At 37.2% G+C, this 20,283-nt stretch overlaps 1 protein-coding gene and 1 long non-coding RNA gene across 4 annotated transcripts in view; one reads left to right on the top strand and one right to left on the bottom strand.

Annotated features, from left to right (window-relative positions):
• Positions 1–497: 497 nt before the first annotated feature.
• On the top strand, positions 498–12,253 carry LOC118921017 (uncharacterized). Of its 3 annotated transcripts, XR_008993499.1 has the most exons (6): positions 498–563; positions 3,380–3,476; positions 6,040–6,140; positions 9,107–9,263; positions 9,755–10,112; positions 11,628–12,253. It is a non-coding gene; the product is annotated as an uncharacterized LOC118921017 (long non-coding RNA). The 3 variants fall into 3 exon arrangements; XR_008993497.1 differs by having other exon boundaries at positions 3,380–6,140; XR_008993498.1 differs by having other exon boundaries at positions 3,380–6,140; positions 9,755–9,895.
• ISOC1 (isochorismatase domain containing 1) overlaps positions 3,209–20,283 on the bottom strand; it is a 165,657-nt gene continuing 148,582 nt past the window's right edge. Inside the window, exon 5 of the mRNA XM_057491086.1 lies at positions 3,209–3,397. Coding sequence (XP_057347069.1) covers positions 3,335–3,397 — 63 coding nt within the window. The 3' untranslated portion in view covers positions 3,209–3,334. The remainder of the gene's footprint in view (positions 3,398–20,283) is intronic.

Genomic DNA, 20,283 nt, shown 5'->3' on the forward strand with positions numbered 1-20,283 from the left:
TCCTCTGAATTTCTGTGCATTCTTAAGGGAACAATGGCTGCCTAGTGACTTCAGTTTGTGTGGTTAAATTAGGGGTGACTTAAGCACAGGCCCGCAGTTTAGTTACTGAAATTGCTCCCTTCCATTCTTTCAATCTGTGTCTGGACAAAAAGGAACCTCTAAGGAAGCCATATCTGTCCTGTGGGCTGGTTGATGCATGAATCAGAGATCCCACCCAGGGTGGCTGAGTCTCAATGAAGACAGGTAATAAATGAAATTTAAAAACATAGCAAGCAGGAAATTCTGGCAAAAAGGAAGTGATCATTGAAATCAGTGGTGGTGTCTTAAAGAAAGAGTATATCTCAGAACAAAAGTAATTTTCTTAGTTGTTTCTTTCAGATGTAAGCCCATTCATGGCCACTGCTGGAAGAAATCTCTGGATTTGTTTTCTGCTGGGAAGGATGCTTGACTGAAGTTGACTATAAGATTACCCAAACAATCTCTTTGCATGTTTTGGAAGAAGGAGAGCAACCATCAGCCCCTGATGATGATGATCCTAGCTAAGACGTGCCTGAGAAACAGTGGTTTGTAGTTACCATTTGGATAGTGTGTTTTGTGTTCTTGGTTGTGGTGCTTCTACCTTTGCACTGAACTGGATATGCTGTTGCTGGCAGCTGATGGATTGTGTTGCTGTAAATCACTGTTGCCTGTCACAGTCACACCTGGAGTATGAAGAGCAGCATGTCATTATCCCCTGCTCTGAATGGTTTAAAAAAAAAAACGTTACTAGGTGTGACTGTACATGGGACACTACACACACAGGAGGTGGAGCAATTAGATATGCAAAATGATGACTCTTGCCATCATAGAGCAGGCACAGATCATTGGCAGTTTGCCCCAGGACATGCAACATCTTGCAGGACATGCCAGAAGGTAATTTTAGAAACTATGACACAAATTGAATGGTAATTCAAACTGGTAATCTTCTGGGGCACTTAATGCTTCTGGCGATACACAATATACTTGATTCTTAGAACTCTCATCTCTGTTTATATTCCAATCTATTCTTTCTTTTTTCTTTTTTAGGAGGGTGAATTGCATCTATTCTTGTATGTTTTCTACCTTTCCATTAGAGCCCTTAGCATATTAATCATAATGATTCTAAATTAACGGTCTGGTAATTCCAACAGCCCTATCATATCTGAGTCTTGTTCTGATATTTGTCCTGTCTCTTTAAACTGTGTTTTTTGCCTATTGATCTGCCTTATAATTTTTTGTTGAAAGCTGGCATGATACACTGGATGAAAGAAACTCCAGTAAAGAGACCTTTAGTGATGCAGTTGCTGCGCTGTGGGGGAAGGGGAGGTGTCCTGTGGTCCTGTGGTTAGGTCTCAGTCTCTTAGTGAGTCTGTGTCCTGGGCTGTGAATTTCATGAGCGCTTCTCAGTCCAGGAGCTGGAGTTGGATATTTCCCTTCCCTAGGTTGGTTAGGCTGTGATAAACCCTATTCGGTTAGGCTCCATTAAAATAGTTTCTCCTGAGGGCAGGCCTGGTTACAAACAGAATACTCTGGCATATTCTAAAATGGTTACTTTTGCCCTCTCCCTGCCAGAAGGCCAAGAGAATTTTTCTGTAATATTCCCTGTGTGAACCTGATAGAGCTCTAGGAGATGAAACTCACAAAAGTGTGGCAGGTTCCCTGGGAGTTTTAACTCTTGAGTTAAACTTGAGTCCATGACATCATATGGACTTAATGGTTTGAGAACTAGAATGCATAGTTAGAAGGAAAGTTAATAAAATAAAAAGTCTTGAGGTATCCACACTGAGCCTCCAGCAATTTATCGATTACAGATCAGCTGCTTCTACGGGCAACTGGTTTCTACAGAGTTTTCTGCTCGTGGAGTTCCAGCCCGGCCAGCTGTGATTCTCCCTCTCTGCCTGCCTGTCTCTCCAGGTGTCAGGCAGTGGTTGTCGTGGGCCCTCACTTCTCCAATGTATCTAGGAAGACTTGTTGATTTTTCAGTTTGTTCAGTTCTTTACTTATTGTTAGGATGGAGTGGCAACTTCCAAGCTCCTAACATGCTGGATCAGAAACTTGGAAGTCCTCTACAATACACTTGAGATGCACCTATGCTGTAAGTGCTCAGACTTGGAAGGTAACGCACTGGTGTCTCAGCACCGGCCCCAACAGACCAAGAGAAAATTGAAGGTTGGAAACTGGTGTAGTGAGTGAGTCATGGGACTGAATCAAGACAGAAATCTAGCTTCGAAAAATTGGAACATGCAGGTGAATGCCTGTGTCCAGACCTCTGAAAAGCTACAAATAATTATGGCTAAGTGGGGTAGGAGTATAGCCCAGTTGGTGAGAAATATCAGAAGTTTGTGAAGGGATATAATTAAAGTTAATGTGTTTTTCTCCCAACTCTTCATTGGATCACGGATGTCCTGGTAGTTGTTGCTGATATTTTGATGTTTTAGTATGTTTATATTAATGCAACCAATATTACAAAAGTTGCTAAACTAAGAATTATAAGAAAAAGATGGAGGAAAAGTAAAAATATTGGCAAGAATTGGGAAGACCCTGGAAGTAAAGGTTAACAGGCGATTCTGTGGCCTTACTTCTAGCTTCTGGGATACCTGAGTATTTAACCTTTGGCCGTATCTTCCTCGAGTACCATATGATTTCACTTATTTGTGAAATATAAAAACAAGACAAAACAAAATGAACAAAATAGTAGACTCACAAACACTGAGAAGTGACTGATATTTACCATGAGGGAGGGGTTGGGGTAGGCAGGAAGGGTGAGGGGTAAAGGGCCATAAAATTCTCAGTCATAATATAAGTTGGTCACAGGGGTGGTAGTACAGTATGGAGAACACAGCCAAGGATTGTGTGACATCTTTCTATGTTGACAGACAGTAACCACACTGGGGGGGTGAGAATTTAATAATATGGATAACTGGCAAGCCACTGTGTTGTATACTTGAAACCAGTGTAAGATTGTATATCAATGATACTTCAATTAAAAAACATAATTAATAGGAATATACCTATACTTAATCAAGCATAAATCAGAACATGATTGAAGCTAATGTACTAAACTAAGCATCTGTGCCTCATTCTTGATACTGTTTTTCAAGCAATGAATAATCAGCGTTGGGAAGATTCAGCTGCAGTGAGAGAGTAGGCAATCGTCATGTTCACTTGGGGACAGCGTATGACTAGCACTGTACAAAAGCTGAAGCAACTGCTTTCCTAGGCAGACACTGTTCATCTCCACTTAGCCCTGGAGCTCTCACAGCACATACCAGAATAAGGAAGGGCATCAGACGCAGTGCCTGGCAGTCATGAGATCTCAGCTGTGTTGTTCTGCGTTGTTCTTTTTTATGGTCTTTCTTAGAGCAGAGTAAACTTTGTGCTGCATGAAGACATGTGACGGTTATTCCAAATCCAAGACCACTGCTACTAAAATACAATTTGAGCAGGAAGACATTGCAGTGAGTATAATGGAAATAATGTGTCTTGAGTACTACGTGAACCACTAGACAGATAGGAACTATGTTATGTGCACTCTGCATCCTGAATGCCTAGAAGCTTGGTTGCTCATTAAATGACTTAGAAAAATGTGTGTTTATTGATCCAACCAGTATTTTTGAACAACATTTTTGTTGTAGTTACCATAATGGTTATGAGGGTATAATTCAGAATATGATTGAAATGGTCTGTCCTAGTAAAACATGCACTCTACTCTAATGAGGAATTAAAAGAATATGCAAATAAAATGGTTATAACTCATGACATTGTAATAAACTTTTGCCCAATAGGATAAGAAACTAAATAGAGCATTTCAGAAAATATAGTATTGAAATAAAAAACTCATTGTACTGAATGGTGATGAAAGAAAGTGAAATGGCCAAAAATTTTGTTGAGATGTTCACCCCACAAGGAATTTTGGGCCTCTTAATTTCTCTCCGTAAGTTTGGCAAAAATTGAGAACCTTATAAAAAAAAAATTGAAGGTTTGACTGCTCACAAGAAACTAATTACCATAGCCACTTCAAGAACAATGTGGCTGATCTAGATATATTGAAAGTGAATATAACCTCTGCCCTAGCAGTTCTACATCTAAGAATATAACCTAGAAAACCCTCTTATTTGTACATACATTGTGATATATCCATACAATACATTAAATCAAACAATGTAGCTTTGCCAGCATTTGACTGCGTATACTTACGGAAGACATAGTTAAAACTGAAATGAATGTATATGTTGACATAGATAAATCTAAAAAAGAAAATATGCAGTGAAACAAATTGGATGCAAAGGAAATAAAAGAGTGCTATTTTTTAATTTAGATAATTGAAATATACAAAACAGCATACTGGGTGGTATTCATAGACATGTGCCTATGTGTAGTAAAAGCATAAGAACCTGAATGGGTGGCGCTCACATATTTTTTTGCACAGTCAGTGAATGAGCTAGTGTGTTTGTATTTGTGTGGATATCTTGAGGGAGAAATTGCAAGAATGTAAATGGAGAGGCAATGGTCAGAGGAAAAGGAGAAAGATATTTACAGATAATCAGTGGGAGGAAGTGCTGAAAAATAAACAGAAAATATCAAAATATATCTGATACATACAAAAACGTTAACCAATTCTCACAGGTCAGGGTGACTTTGACATAGATTTCCAGGATCCAGAGGATAAATTCACCACACAGTTTTGAAAGATTTTACAGGAATCCATTTTAAGAATATAAATAAGCAAGTCAAAATTTTTTTTCCTAGTTTTATATTTTTTAAATGTTCCTCCCCTTGAAAACATTTTATTTTCCTCATTTGCTAGAGTATCTTTCTCTAAATTTTCTGAAATATTTTAGACTGGAATGTATCCGTTTTCTACTCCCCCAACCCCGCCCTGCCACCTCCCCTCCTGTGGAACTTCTGCTCTTGGCATATGATGCTTTGAATTACTTTACTTCCAAGATCATACGCTTCTTATGACTACACAATTTAGTTGATTCAATCAACTGACAAAATCATTCCACTACTTTTATCCTACTTTTTTAAAGCCATTTAATATATACTGTATCTAATAGCTAGCAAAAAGGAATGTATAACTACTATCAGAGCCATTATGGTATAAAACAAGATTTAATCTAAACCAGGAATCTAAATACTAGTTGGGAACAAAAACAAATTCATCTAGTGTTAGCAAAGTCTCAAAATGACTCAGATCATAGGCTGCAGATAAAACAGAAAATAAAATGCCTTACAAATACAATATAAAGGATGAAATCTCACCCATAACCTGCTTAGGAAATTGATAGTATTGTATTCTAATGCTGTAGAGTATTAATATACTTATATTTTTTAGATTATCTTAACATTTCAGATTACTGTCCTGATATTCTTTAAGATCTTTGGAAAACAAGCCACTGTGGCTTTTTAAACTAACAATACATTTAATGAATAAAGTTTAGATAGATTTAACATAAAGGTGATGGTGGATATTTTCTGAAAGCTTTAAAAAATATATATGGTGTGTGTGTGTGTGTGTGTGTGTGTGTGAGAGAGAGAGAGAGAGAGAGAGAGAGAGAGAGAGAGATTTTATTCAGTTTTATCCTATTGGACGAAAAGACTCCCTCTCTATCTCTGTCTCTGTGTCTCTCTCAAACATAAAGAAAAAATTTAAGATCTAGGAGATATTCTGATGGAAAAATAACCATCCCATAGAGCACAATGTTTTCTATTGAGAAAAGAACTGACTGTTGTATAAAAATAAACAAGATTAATCAACAAGTAGGTTAAAGACTAGTTTTTCAGGTATAATTATGATACTTTAATTTGGTAATTTCCTTCTGGTGAGTTGTAACTTATAGGAAGAGTCCATTTTCCAGGTTCATAGTTTTGTAATTTATAACAGTATATTCTTAGCAGTTGTCTGATTTAATGTCTCTGCATAAGGAAAGGATCATTTTACATTTAATTTCAGAAAAAATGTAATCAGAAGAGTAGGATTCAAATAACATGAAGTAATTCACACATGCCCCATTCTAGGCTATGAAAAAGAAATACTGAAGGGCAAGACAAACAGCTTGGAACGGGATGATGTCAAGAATAAACACTTTGCAGCTGACATGCTGGGCGACTCAGAAGCAGTAAGAGAAGTACTTACGAATGTTGTCCTTGAACAGAGACTTAGTGAGGCATGCATGTCCAGTTCGCAATGCTAATGTGTTTGTAAGCAAACTCTTTGACACTGTGAGGTAATAGTGGAGAGGAAGTCATCATGCTAATTCTGATTTTAACATACTATCAGACAAGGCCAAAAAAAAAAAAAAGCTTCAGATTAATGGAATGGTTTAACTGTTTTGTTATAGATTATTTCTTTATTTATATTGGGTAAAGGGTATTTGGCTAATTCTGTAGCTGAATTTCTGACCAGTGCCTTTTTGTGAATAAAGGGAAAAAAAATTTTTTTTGAACCAAATTTAGAGTTAACAGATGAGCCTTAGAGAAGTTACTCTGGAGTGAAACGGAGAAGTGAGTTTCGTGTCTGTTAGAAGCAATCTACCCCACCAGCCTTTGCAGGGAGTTTGGAAGGGTTACAGATAGATACTGTGTGCAAAAGGTTTTGTCAATAGAAAGTGATAAAAAATTGTTGTGTTTAACTATCATTAACAATTTATAGTATTGTTTTCATTAATTTGGAGATACATTTTTTTATAAATCAGGACTTTTTTTTACATATTTTTCTTCTCCTTGTGCATTAAGTTCTATTCTTAGTGAGAATGTATACTTTTTCTTCACATATTATGGTCACGTTGATTCCTCATTATTTTAATGACCAACTATTACCTCATATTTTTCTGTATTCTAGTTGATTTTTAATTCTTCATTTAAAGGTACTATTTTGCATTTGTCTTTCCAATTTTTTCTTTTTTATCTTACTTTATTCTTTTTCTCTTGTGGCTACTTTTGTTCTATCTGCCTTCGTCCATGTAAAAGTCATGTTCCCCTTGTTGAATTATATTACTTAACATTTTTCTGCTTTCTATAACCCAATAAGCATCTTTTCCATCTTCTATTATATGTCTTTACTTTTTAAGGTTTTAATGGAACAAGTAGACATGTAGAGACAATAGCATAATAAACTCTCATGCACCCATCACTGTTTCAGCAACTATAAGTTGCTAATAATTATTTACTATGTATGTCATTTGACATTTTTATTTTTTCATAGAAAATCACCATTGTACTTTGTAAGCAACCAATTGATTCCAACTATCATTGGCCTCACACAGTTTGGTTTTACAAATATGCATACTTTCTATTAAGCCCCATCAGAATCTCATGTGTGTGTGTGTGTGAAATATATACCATACACTCTAAAATGAAAGCTGTCATGGCTCTATTAATAAAAAGCCAAGTCAAATTTAGGACAAAAATATAACCAGGAATAGCAAAGGACATTTCATAATGATAGATGGGTGAAAAGAAATCATGATCCTAAGAGGGTAAGTGCCTAATACCAAGGACTTAAAATGCTGGCAGAACAGAATAAGAAAGGTTATGAAGCCACATCTCTCCCCTGGCTTTCTCTATAAAACTTCCAGGACCAGAAACACAGGACCCAAGACAAGTAAGGTTACAGAAGCTCTGAACGAGATAATACCACAAGAGTGGACTACACAGTCCCTTCAAGCACACAGTTCACAAGGAAAACACTACAGTTCACAAGACAACCTACAACATATTTAACAAGACTTCAATCATACAAAGTATGTGCACCAGCCCAAGTGCAATTAACCTGGAAATCAATACCAAAGACACACCAAAGCAGGGGTGGGGTGGGGTGGGATTCAAGAATGTATTTCTAAATAACCCATGGGTCATAAAACCACTAAGGAAATTATAAAATATGTTTATCTAAATGAAATGAAAACTGTCAATGACATAATTGCCTATGAAGTAAAAACCCACAGTGTTAAAAGTTCTACTAAAACTCATCAGATTTCCACATAATGATACAATGCTGATAAGCCTCAAAGAAAAGAGAAAAATAAAATAGGCTCAATACATCTTCAATGCATTTCTCAATTAAAAAAAAGGAACAGTGTCAATTGAGAACATCAAAAGCAGCAAAAACATGCTAAAAATTCATTTTGGAGGTTTTCTTTTTATTGGTTTATGATTTTGATTCTAATAGAAATTCTTATCAACCTCAAGGTCATACAGAGAGTATCGTGTATTGTCTTCTAACAATTTCATGTCTAAGCATGTCTTTTCTGCCAGATGAACGTTTTGGAGTCTTTGCATCTTGTTTCCCTGTTTGTCAACATGTTCTTTATACTTTTCATCTCTTTAGGTCCTATCGCCTCTGAATCTTTCTACTGTGTTTCTTGTGAATTCTTCAGTATTTCTTCAAATACACAAATGTTTGTGACTAGTATAGGGTTTTGTTCACGTATTGACTTTTGATTCCAAAAGAATACACACATACATGCATATGTATTCATTTTGAGGTTTTCTAACAACTTGTTATTTTGCATATTTCACTGTTTTTTAAAAATAATTTCTTATTTTTATATGAGTCTTATTCTTCCATTAAGACCTTTGAGGTTTAAAAAATAAAAATTTAAGGACATCTTCGAATCTTTGTGCTACTCTTTATATATTTTGGGGAAGGAAGCTCATTACCAGTTGTACAATTATTTTCTTTCTCAGCATTATACCAGAATTAAGTGGGCTAATGTTCAGTGAAACAGAAAATGACAACTATAAAACTAATGACACCTGACTAAACATTTTGACCAGCATTCACCTAATTGATAAAAACAAAAGCAAAAGCAAAATAAATGTCAAAACCCAACTATCCAGCTTGTTAGGATTGTAGAGCCCTTCTGAGAAGAAATGAACAAAAACACTACAGTGCTGTAGAACAAAGTTCTGGAAAACAACATCCCAAGACGTGCGCCAGTAGAATCACCACATGCAGGCAGTCCCCTCTGTCTTTGCAGCATCTCCCCTCCATCCTATGATAGTTTGATGTATTATTTTCCCCCAAAGTAGAAAAAGGTGCCTTGTGTTGCCTTAATTGTGCAATCCTCCCCCAACTTGGCAGGAACAACCAGTAAGAGAACAAGAACTTCAGAGTCCTGGCCAACAGTCTGGAGAAACAGCTTGATATTGTCCACAACCAGGCCAAGTGTAAGAGCTGTGATGCAGCAGTGTCTCTAGAAAACGAGCAAGCGCCATCCTTGAACAATGTGTGAAGCCAGGTAGGTTTGCTATTGGTAGGCTTTTAACACACAAACTACCTATTTTTAAATAGCTGGTAGCTTGTCATATTTTACATTGTTTTAGGTGGGAGAATTTTAGAAGTTTGTATCACCAAGTGATTCTTTGCTTTTAATGGAGCTTCTTTTAGGGTTGCCTAAAACTCTGTGTCTGTTATGGGTTTTTAATCAAGAAAACAATTTATTTCCCAGCCAAATAATTTTATTTTCACTGGGAAATTAAACTGTCAGAATACATGTTTTAAATACATGTAGAATACCAATGTGATCTGCAAATACTTACTGCTCCCAGTGTATTGTACAACATAGTACCTCAGGCTAAAAACATGAAGTGAACTCTATTTTTACAAATATTCCACATACTAGAGAAAAAAATTAAACCTTATTTTCTATGTGACTAACTCATCACTCTCATAGGCTTCTCTTTCTCATGGTATTCTGTTCCATTTTCTGGTATTTTTCTTTCTTCACAGGTTAAACAAATTCTTTGCATTGCCACTTGGACAAAGGAAAAATGTTATTGCTGGAAAAAAGATGTGATTACTTAATGAAATGCCAATCAAGATCCTTTGGTCCATTTAATTCAGGAGTTGGCTACTTTCTTAACTCCCCAGGTGGAGATCTACTTTACTCTAATGGTGAAATCTTTTGTAATTAGAATTTATGTATATTCAAAACATGAGCCCAGCATGGCAGTATCAGAAACAATTTCCCTCCCTTCGTGACTCTACATGGATCACTGTGTTGTGAATCTAAAGGACTGTTTTCCCTGGGATTTTTTCCTGTATTTGATGGGATTGTCAGTGGTACCATGTTCCCGGCTAACCCATGGTATGTAAGATTACCAAATGCTGACTCTAAATATTCCTTCCATGCACTTGTACAGTTTTTATTCACAGTGATGCCCCTTTAAACTGTTTCCACAATACTGAGCCATTATGCTAAGCACAGAGCCCACGGTTTCTCCTTTAATGCTCACAATTACCAGAAAAAATGAAAAAGATTATGGCTTTGGGAGATCAAACGACTTGCCCAAGGTCATGAATCCAGTAGTAACTGGTTGAGCTGTGATGAATATCCAGGTATATTTTATTCCAGAAGAGCTCTGTAATTGTAGAGTTATAAGAAAAACGCAGTTGTGTGCGTTTTCTAACAGTCCGAGAACTCCTCAAGACTGTGTTGTATAAGGGGTTTAAAGCTCAGTTTTTCATAACAGCCACATGCAGGGCATTAACTGAAATGGGATACTGATTCAAACAAACCATATATGAAATCTACTTATACAAAAGGGTAGAAATTTGAGAATGGACTTGATATAATACTGGCATTACTAATTTTCTTAGATATTTAATGATACCGTGGACATATAGGAGAATGCCATTCTTAGGAAATGTCTGCTGAAGTATGTTAAGGATTAAATGTCATGCCCATAATTACAAATGCTTAGAAAAATTTCAAAAACATAGATATACAGACACATAGATAAGGCATATGTAAATGTTATAGTAAGTGGGCATTTATTATACAATGTGTTTAATTTTCTGTCTGTATGACATTTTTCACAATAAAAAAATTGAGTGAAAGAAAAAAAGAAAGAGAGAGAAAGAAGGGAAGAAAGAAAGAAAAGATTCTATCCTTGAAGCCACAATCTTTGAGTTTGAACCTTTTTCTTCCTCTTAATATCTTGAGAAATGTTATGGGCTTCATATCCTCCTATGTAAAATGGTGATAATAGTATTAGCTAGTTTATGAAGAACCTAGCACTTAGTGGCTACAAATATATTTTGTTATTATTCAGCACTCCCAAATTATTCTCAGTATGTGATAGTCAGTAGAGCCCATATATTTCTGTTTGTATTATTTGCAAATTCTTTGGGAATTAATCTAGCTAGACCCTTAAAAACGAAAGTTAAATTAGTAAAAATATACTTAGCCTTGACTGGCTATAGGGAGGTTCCACTTCTGCTTTCCTTTAATTATAGAAGAACCATGAAAGTAGGTGGTTCTTACATTCTACTGGGTGTAAAATGCAACAATTTTGCCTACATTTTAAAAAAATAATAATCATTTAGATATAAATTTTGGATAAAAAAATCATCTTGCCTATACCGACCAAGAAGGAAAATCCTGAACCAAATGGTAATTTATGCAGTTTTGGAGATAATAGATGGTGATTCAAGCTGAGTATAAAATCTTTTCAAATGGTAGTATGGACATTAGCTAATGGTCTCTGATAACAATAGAGCTCAATAACATTTGACGCAGGAATTCCACTCCTAGGAATTAACCCAAAGAAAACAAGATCCCTGATTTAAAAAAACATATGCACCCCTATGTTTATTGCAGCACTATGTACAATAGCCAAGATATGGAAGCAACCTAAGTGTCCATCAGTAGATGAATGGATAAAGAAGATGTGGGACATATACACAATGGAATATTATTCAGCCATAAAAAGGAAACAAATCCTACCATTTGCAACAACATGGATGGAGCTGGAGGACATTATGCTCAGTGAAATAAGCCAGGCGGAGAAAGACAAATGCCAAATGGCTTCATTCATTTGTGGAGTATAACAATGAAGCAAAACTGATGGAACAAAACAGCAGCAGACTCACAGACAATGAGAAGGAACTAGTGGTTACCAAAGGGGAGGGCTGAGGAGGGGGAAGGGGAAAGGAGGGAGAAGGGGATTAAGGGGCACTATAATTCACAATCATAATATAGGTAAGTCACATATGGCACCTAGAAGACAATTAATGACTCTATAACATCTTAATGTTATACATTAAGTGAGAAGACAATTAATGACTCTGTAACATCTTAATACGTTGATAGACAGTGACCGCAATGGAAGAGGTGAGGATCTGATAATATGGGTGAATGCTGAAACCACTGTGTTTTTGTGAAATCGTCAGAAGATTGTATATCAATGATACCTTAATAAAAAATAAAAATTAAAAAAAAATTAAACCACATAAATGTCAATAATTATTGCCAAAGCTGAGTCCTACATCAGGTACCTTTTGTTACTTTCCTAGTACACTTCTCCTCCTTCACCTCTTCTTCATCCTCAACAATTTCTCATTCCTCTTTGGAAACTCATAGTTTTTGGGAGGGTAGACTCCACCCCAGCTCATAACCTAGTTTTAAGGCAATCAGCGCATCACCTGTCACAGTGAGTGGATGAAGACTGAGCGTGTCAGCTAAGGTAATTCAAGTGGAGATGCCACAGATTCACTGTGAATGCAGGAAAGCTATGCCTGACTTTTTTTTTTTTTTTGATTGAACACAATCGAATAGCACAGGGAGATGCTGAAAGCCATCTTGGATCCTCAAAAAGTTGTCACCAGAATATATAGCTGAATTGTGGAAGTTGGAGCAAAGAGATGGCAAGAAACTAAGTCTTAGATAACAAGGCGGTGCCACCTAATTAGCCTTGTATGAAACCAGATCTACCTCTGATACTTTATTTACAAAAGGAAAACTTTAAATTCTTCATTGTTTCTGCTGGTGGACTCTGATTGCTGTTATTGGAAACTTAAAACATGTGCTAGGTACCTTCTGTGCTATGGGAGTTGGCATAAGCCACACAGCTTTGGTCTCCTGTGCAATTCCATGCAATTATGGAAGTCAGAGCATTATTGAACCTGACCCGTCAAAACTCTTCAAAAATTCAAGTGTTCACCATTAAACAAATCACTCTAAGGAAAACAGTTTATTTTCAATCTGTAATTAAAAAATTTATAAACACCAAAGTTTATGATTAGAAGATAAAATTCCCATCGTATGCCACTGTCTCTATTGTGCTTGTATCCATTCCCCTTTGGGTTTCGATTTTGCATTTTTCAAACCAATGTTATCTTGAGAGATGAGCTTCTGCATAAACCTCTAATCAAAATTATATGATCCAGTGGTTTGTTTTAGCAAGTGCCTCACTACTATTCTCATTGACATTAAAACTCAGTGGTTGAATCAGAAGACACCAAAGGCTTGCCTTTGATACAAACTTCTAGCTATGCGCCTAGCTGGCTATGTATCCGAGTACACATCTAACATCTTCAGGTGGATGGCTGCCTACGTTTTCAATCCCTGGATTCTGTTTCTGCTCAGGTCTCCTGTAACTGATTCCTTTTAATCTGCTCACAGCTGATGCAAAAAACAGTTTTCTGAGACTTGGCTCAGAATTCATTAGAACTGGAGCACTGGTAGTATGGTATTGATCAAACCAAGAATGGCTGAGCTGGATGTTACTGAATTCACCTGAGCCTGGGTAGTTTGCGATTACATTATGTGAGGTAAAAGGCTTTTGTGTTTCCTAAGCAGAAAATAGCCTCACTGAGATATCTTTTTTCTCGGTCTCAGTCCCTCCCTCAGCCCCGCCCCTCCCAACCCTTCTCCATCCTCATAAGACTTAAATTAGCCTATAACCTGCCCTGCAGCCATATGTGTTATATAATAAATGCGATAACGACCCTGAATCCTTTCCAGCCCTCTGGCTTCAGATCACAGGAAGCTTCCTTAGAACGGCGGAGAAAATGGACTTTCAAAGGTTAGAATTACCACTTAACAGATACACAGGAGCCAAAACCCACAGACTCTTGAGAAGAGATTAAAAAAAAAAAAATACAGACCTGTGATGTCTTCTACTTTCCAGTTTAACCAAAAGAGTCATTCCCCGTCTCTGACACAGTCACTGGGCAGCAATCTTTACAGAGCATGCTTTGAAGTTGTTTTTTTTCTTTCTGTTTTTTGGGTCTCTTCCTTTTTGATTTAGTTTCATCATTACTCACTAAAGCACCAGAAGTAAACTCTTATGTTTGAATTTTAAGTTCAAGAGGCCACTTGGGGGTACCATGTGAACAAGCCGACAGAAAAAGAAACACCAAAGTCAGACGTAGTCTTGTTTGCAGTCTAAATTTACAGAAGGGCTCCTGGAGTATATAGATCAGAGTGTGGCCAGGAACTTCATGATTAACTGTCAGCTGCTGTCCTCAGAGACAGAGGTAGGAAGAGAAACAGAAGTATTGCATTGGCTTTTCTTAAAAGTCTCTAATAACAATCAAACACCTAGAAACAATTAAATCACTTTTTTGTGGCTTTAACTTGCCTCTATTCGCTTATGTGAGCTTCCCCAAGGATAATTTGTGTGTGTATATACACACATGTGTAAATATGTATATGCATACACATATATGTGTGTATCCATATGTATTATTTTGCCTTGTATTTTGAGCTTCTGCTGTGATGTCTTATCGTAAAAGTAAAACAAAACATTCAACTAATATTTACTAAGATTGAGTTAATAGTTTTTTATAAGGGCATAAAATGACTAACTTGATACTTTATATTTTATATTCCATATTTATTATAGGCCAATTCATTGACAGATTTTATACTGAGTGCTATACATAAACTAAATATAATATACTCTCCTAATACTGACTGACATAATTCTAAATACTACTACTTTTCATAAACTAATTATATATTATGCTTTTGCAAAGTGGTTTAAAAAATATTTAGTAAGTTGGACAATGTTCCTAAATTGCTCAGTTAGGAAACAAATGTTCAAATATATAGAGTTGTTGAGTGTTAAGATTTATAAGAGGGTAATTCAGGTTTCTGATTTTCATACTAATATTACATTTGGGTGAAAGAGCCATTATACATGTTGGTAACATAAAGTAAAATATTTGTAAATTTGTGTAAAAGTCATGAAAAACAATGGGATCAAAAATTACCCTCATTGTATGAGTTTTTGCCTGTCCTGTATCTCCATAATGAATAGGTGTTTTCGTGTACAGCATCCATTTCTGGAATCCCCTTTGGACAGCATGCAGGTAAGGGGTCTGATCACAGGAGAAAGCGGGAGAGCAGAGATCAGACTGAGGAGACAAATGGTGAAAAGGTTTCAAGCAGCTGCTGTGTGGGAAAGGGAGAGGTACCCACATGAGGTTTTAGAAGAACTTTCCATCAGCCATGCAACATAACTACTCTAATTACCTCCACAAAGAAGCCCAAAGTAAAGGTGTGGGTGTGCAAGGGTCCTGGAGTTGGATGTTACCACTTAGAGATGGATCGCAGTGTGGCTACAGGTTATAATCAGTAAAATAGTCAAGAAGAGTGCAAAACAGTATTAACAAAGGCCCGTATGCATTGGGGCCCAAAAAATCTGCTCTGGCGTGCAAGAGGTCTAGGGCTCCTGGAAGCTGTCGGGCCTTCCAGCATCATACACAGGACCTACACAAGCCAGCCAGCGGCTCGTGTACTGTCTCTAACCCATTTGCCCTGGTTGAGTTTTTACACTCTATATCCATACTTTCTCTGACTCTCTAAGTTTCTGACCTGAGGCTATTTTCCTGGTTTATGGGCTTAAGTATTAACCCTCACAGTACTGTCTCCCCACCATTCCTCAGACCCAGGTAATTATTGTTTTAGACCACAACTCCTCCAGTCCACGTAGATGGCCCTAAATCAGCCTAGCAGGGGAAGGGCTTGGGTTGTGGGTGGTGGGGGATATAGCTGAGGGGATAATTTTCTACATCACAATAGGATAATTCCTGAAGAATGAGATTCTACTCAATTAACAGAACAATTCGAGACCACCGCCTCTTAGCACTTACTATGCGCTATGCAGTGGCACATGATTTCACTAGAATAAACTATGTGTTAAATCAAAACTCATGTGAAGTACATGGTGATGATTGCTGCTACAAAGCCTAGCCAAACCTTAAGGCACCAAGTTTTGGGAAAACAATCCAACACCGTGAGCTTACTACCTGTTAAATGAGGAACTTACGCATAAATGTGCAATTTTCTTTTTACCTGTGGTTTTCTCTTTAAAATACTTTGGCTCCTTTTCTATTGTTGAATTCTCTATATCAGAGCCTGAATAGTAGTTTCTGACACCCCTGATGATTTACAGAAAAGGCGCCCTAACTTCAGATTTACATTCTCAACCCAAAGTGTTTGTGTACCTCACTGTTTACTTCACGTTCTCTCTTATAAATCGCAGGGACGTTTCAGATTCAAGTTTTCCAAATCTGATCTCAAGGTTTTTACCTCCAAACCCTTTCTCTCTGCAGATATCTCCATTCTCTAAGTAAATGGCAGCCTTATTGATCCCTTAGCATAGTCAGGAAAATGTGCTCTGTCTTTGCTGTCATCAACATTTACAATTTGATCTCCAAAATGTATTTAAAAAGCACCCACTTTCCCAATCTCCATTCTAATTCAAATTGCTGTTATCTGTACCCTAGACTGTACAATCGACTCTTTTGCTGTCTTTCTTCTGTGCACTCGTGCCTCCCTCCAGCCATTAGTCTCACAGCAGCAAGGGTGATCTCAAAATTTAATGACCTTCCCTGCTGGAAACTCTTTTATAGTTCCCCATTGCACATAGGATATGATCCAAATCTTAAACATGGTCAGCAAACTCTTACATAATCTGCCCCTAATAATCTTTCCATCCTCTTTGTATAATATGCTGTCAGTAGCTTGCCAGCATCCAGCACGCAGACTTTCTTTCTGTTATTTTAAACCACCCAGTGTTTTCGTCCTACTGCACTTCGTCCATGCTGTTCCTTCTGCCTGGCACGTTCTTCTTCACAGTCTTTACCAGGCTAACTTAAAATACCACTTCCTGCCTTATGGACTGTCTCAGACTTTTAATATTTTTGACTAGTAATGCTTGCCTGAAGTATGCATTCTCTGGCCAAAGTCGAGTTGCTCAGCCCATGCAAGAGGCAGGTCACAAGTACTGGAGAATGAATATTTTCCCATTCCAGGACAGCCTTCAGCCAATGACTGATGGAAGGTGGACAACCTCTACCCAGGGTCGGGATGAAGAGTCGGGCACCTACTTCCCGGCATTCCTAGAGGGATTGAGCCCCCGTTGCTCAAGGAGTGACCTTCTTAATAACAAATCTTTAAGTGATTCTTTCTTTTGTGTTCATATTTCTAATCTCCTACTGGTAACACCTCCCACATAAACTTCACGCACCTTAATCTCTGCCTTGGGTCAGCTTCTGGAGCCCTCTAACTTAAAGTACAGGGTATTTTTTTAATGAAGACAGAATTATGTATGGAACTAAGTCATATGTACGTAAAGCATTCTGGTTTTGACCAAGAAGAAAAGAATTGACTATTCTAGAATTACCGAGTAGTAATGTCCACGTAATCTGTACTTATGTCTGTGTATGCACAAATATGTCAGTTAAATGTGTGACTATTTTAACTAATTCTTTGTGTGTGAAATAAATACACATGAATTAATTGGGACTTTTTAATCTAATCATTGGTGGGTATACATGCGTGCAAATATGTTTACATTAGTTACCTAAGTGACTAGATTAACTGTGACTCCTTACCTAGAGATGTTTTAAAGAGCATTATTCTGATTACTTCAAGGTTAGGAAAATAAAGTTGGAAAAACCAGGCTAAATCCTTTTTTTTACGAAGCATATACTGCACTGAATAAACAAATTCAATATAATATTGAACTGCTGAGCACCAGGTGGCCAAACAAGCACTTTGATGGCTTGTGTTACGAAATTTTGTCTCCTGAGTAATGGAAAGCATTTGACTCACATAAGTTCAGAGGCAGCAGCTGCAGAGAAACTACTTGAGTAGAAAGGGCCAAAAGGCTGTCTGTATGAGCATTTGAGGCTGTGACTCACACCCTCCCTCAAAAGGCCAGGCTGGTCTCCAAGAATGCTTCTAGGTCAGCCTTCATTGTGACAAGGAAACTCCATGTTTCTAACACTCATTTTCTGAGGTTTGTTGACGGTGAATGAACTGAGTGGGGCACTTGTAAATGAGCCAGTGGTACTAACAGAATGAATAAGTCATCCTTTATTACAGAGGTAGCAAAATGGAATACACAGGACTGTTAGGAGAGCTCGCACTCCACAACGAGGGCATTTTCCTGCCTACTTTACTTCTTTTTACTGTCTGCTCTTAAAGATGCACTACTTTGCCTTTAGACTCTCCTTCCTCTCAGAGGGCAAACTTTCCCCCTCCTTCTGCCCGAGGTTGAATACAGAGAAGCTGAGATATGCAAGGTGGCTGGGGAAGGGCCTTGGGCACTTTCTCGTCTATCCCCAGGGCTCTATGCTGAACTCTACTAAGTCACCCCAGTGCTCTGTTGTACATACAACTCCTGGGCATCAGGAATGACATCTCCCAATATACGGCTCATCCATCTGGACTTTGGACTATCATACCAGCATCTGTGATGAAGTTTATAGTCCCTAAAATTTGTTTCTAGTGATGGTCTCCTTATATTGGATGCACAATGCAATGGCTCCACAGATTTTTCTTAGCACTGCCATGTCTCCACAATAGACACATGGAAATCCCTGGGTGTGGCACCCTACGGTGGGCATCAGGGCTCTCTCTCAAGGCCATGCTTACCTACACCACTGCCTGCCCTTGCTCTTCTGCTCCCAAGGCCATTTGAATGTGATAGTGAAATGCAGCATCAGCCAAATGTTTTTAGTCTTCCTCCACTTCTCCAGGACTTTCCTTAGGGGGTTTATCAAATGCCTCTCTTGTTTTTCTTAGCACCTTCCTTTTATTGTTCTTCTCTAAGGTGATCTTCCATATGAAATATGCTTTGTTTACACTACACTTTGACTTCTTGTTAGATACTATACTTGTATTATTCATATTGAAAATATAAATATCCAAATGTCACTTGGGAAATCAAAACCTGGGCCTGGTCTGTTTATGTTTGCTTTATTGCAACAAACACATAAATGCTCCTAAAGTAATGAATGCCTCTGTTAGAGGTACCACTCAAAAAAAATAAAAAGGTCCATTACTGTATTTCAAAAATATTATCTGTATTATTATAACAAATGACAAAAAGAGTCACACTTCCATAGGCCTACCTAGATTGTGAAGGTTGCTCACTTTGGGATGAAGTAGTGTTTCTGAAAATCGTTTTTTTTGTTCCAACTCTCCTTTTCCTTATCTGTTAACAACTGATCAAATCTACTTTCAAAAATTACAAATGAGACAATGGCCCTTCCCTTAGGTCATGAGCGCTTCAGTAGAAGAGCAGGTATTGCCTTTTCCTACAATTACTAAAAGCAACTCATCCCTACAAAAGAGAATCTACTAGAGAAATTTTATAAGAAAATAAGAGTAACTCTGATTTTGTCCTGATCTCTAGTAAGTAGTGGTCTGTTACAAGACGGACTATTAATTTTGGTGGATGATGTGATTCGGAAAGGTGAAACAGGTGTTGCAAAATTGAGACACTTGCTTTATTGTTAGTAATGCACTCCACTATTAAGATAATTGAGAACAAATTGCAATGGCAAGCCAGTAAAACTTTTTAAAAGGTCAAGATGATAAAGATTTTGAGAGCTAAAATGAAAACCTAAAATAACATATTATTCAATAAATGCATTTCTTATGAACTTTTGGAGTATGATTACTGAAAGAAATTTTACCATCTCCCTAGGAAATAATTCATTCCCTTCACCAAACTAGACTTTTATCCTTCCTGTTCCTAGTTAACCTTACTCCTTGGGTAAGAAATACTGAAGGCAAAGATGGTTTTCTATATTCATTATGATTATGACAACATACATTTTGATATGAATTTCTACTTCATATCCTTTAAGGCCCCATGGATTTTGAATTTCACCTCAAAGTAAAGTAACTCAAGAATGGCCCTTTTCATTAAACAATAAAATAGGATCAAGTTTCTTATAATGTCAAAAACAAAAAGCCAGCAGTCATGCACTGATGGATAACAGATCACAGAGTCCTTTTAATCATGTCATCTAAAAAAAAGCTCTGCTTTCTTGTTACATCAAAACTATAAAATTACTTCATAAAAGCCAAATGCATATACTCCAGAATAAAATCTACACCATTATGTTGCACCCCCCAACTGCCCCAGTAATTTAAGCCAAATGTTTCTCAAATTATATGGATTCTAATTTACCTTTCTAAATGAAATCTTGCATGATGTACACCAAACCTA

This window comes from Manis pentadactyla, chromosome 13 (assembly GCF_030020395.1).
Source record: "Manis pentadactyla isolate mManPen7 chromosome 13, mManPen7.hap1, whole genome shotgun sequence".
In the NCBI taxonomy this organism is placed as follows: domain Eukaryota; kingdom Metazoa; phylum Chordata; class Mammalia; order Pholidota; family Manidae; genus Manis; species Manis pentadactyla.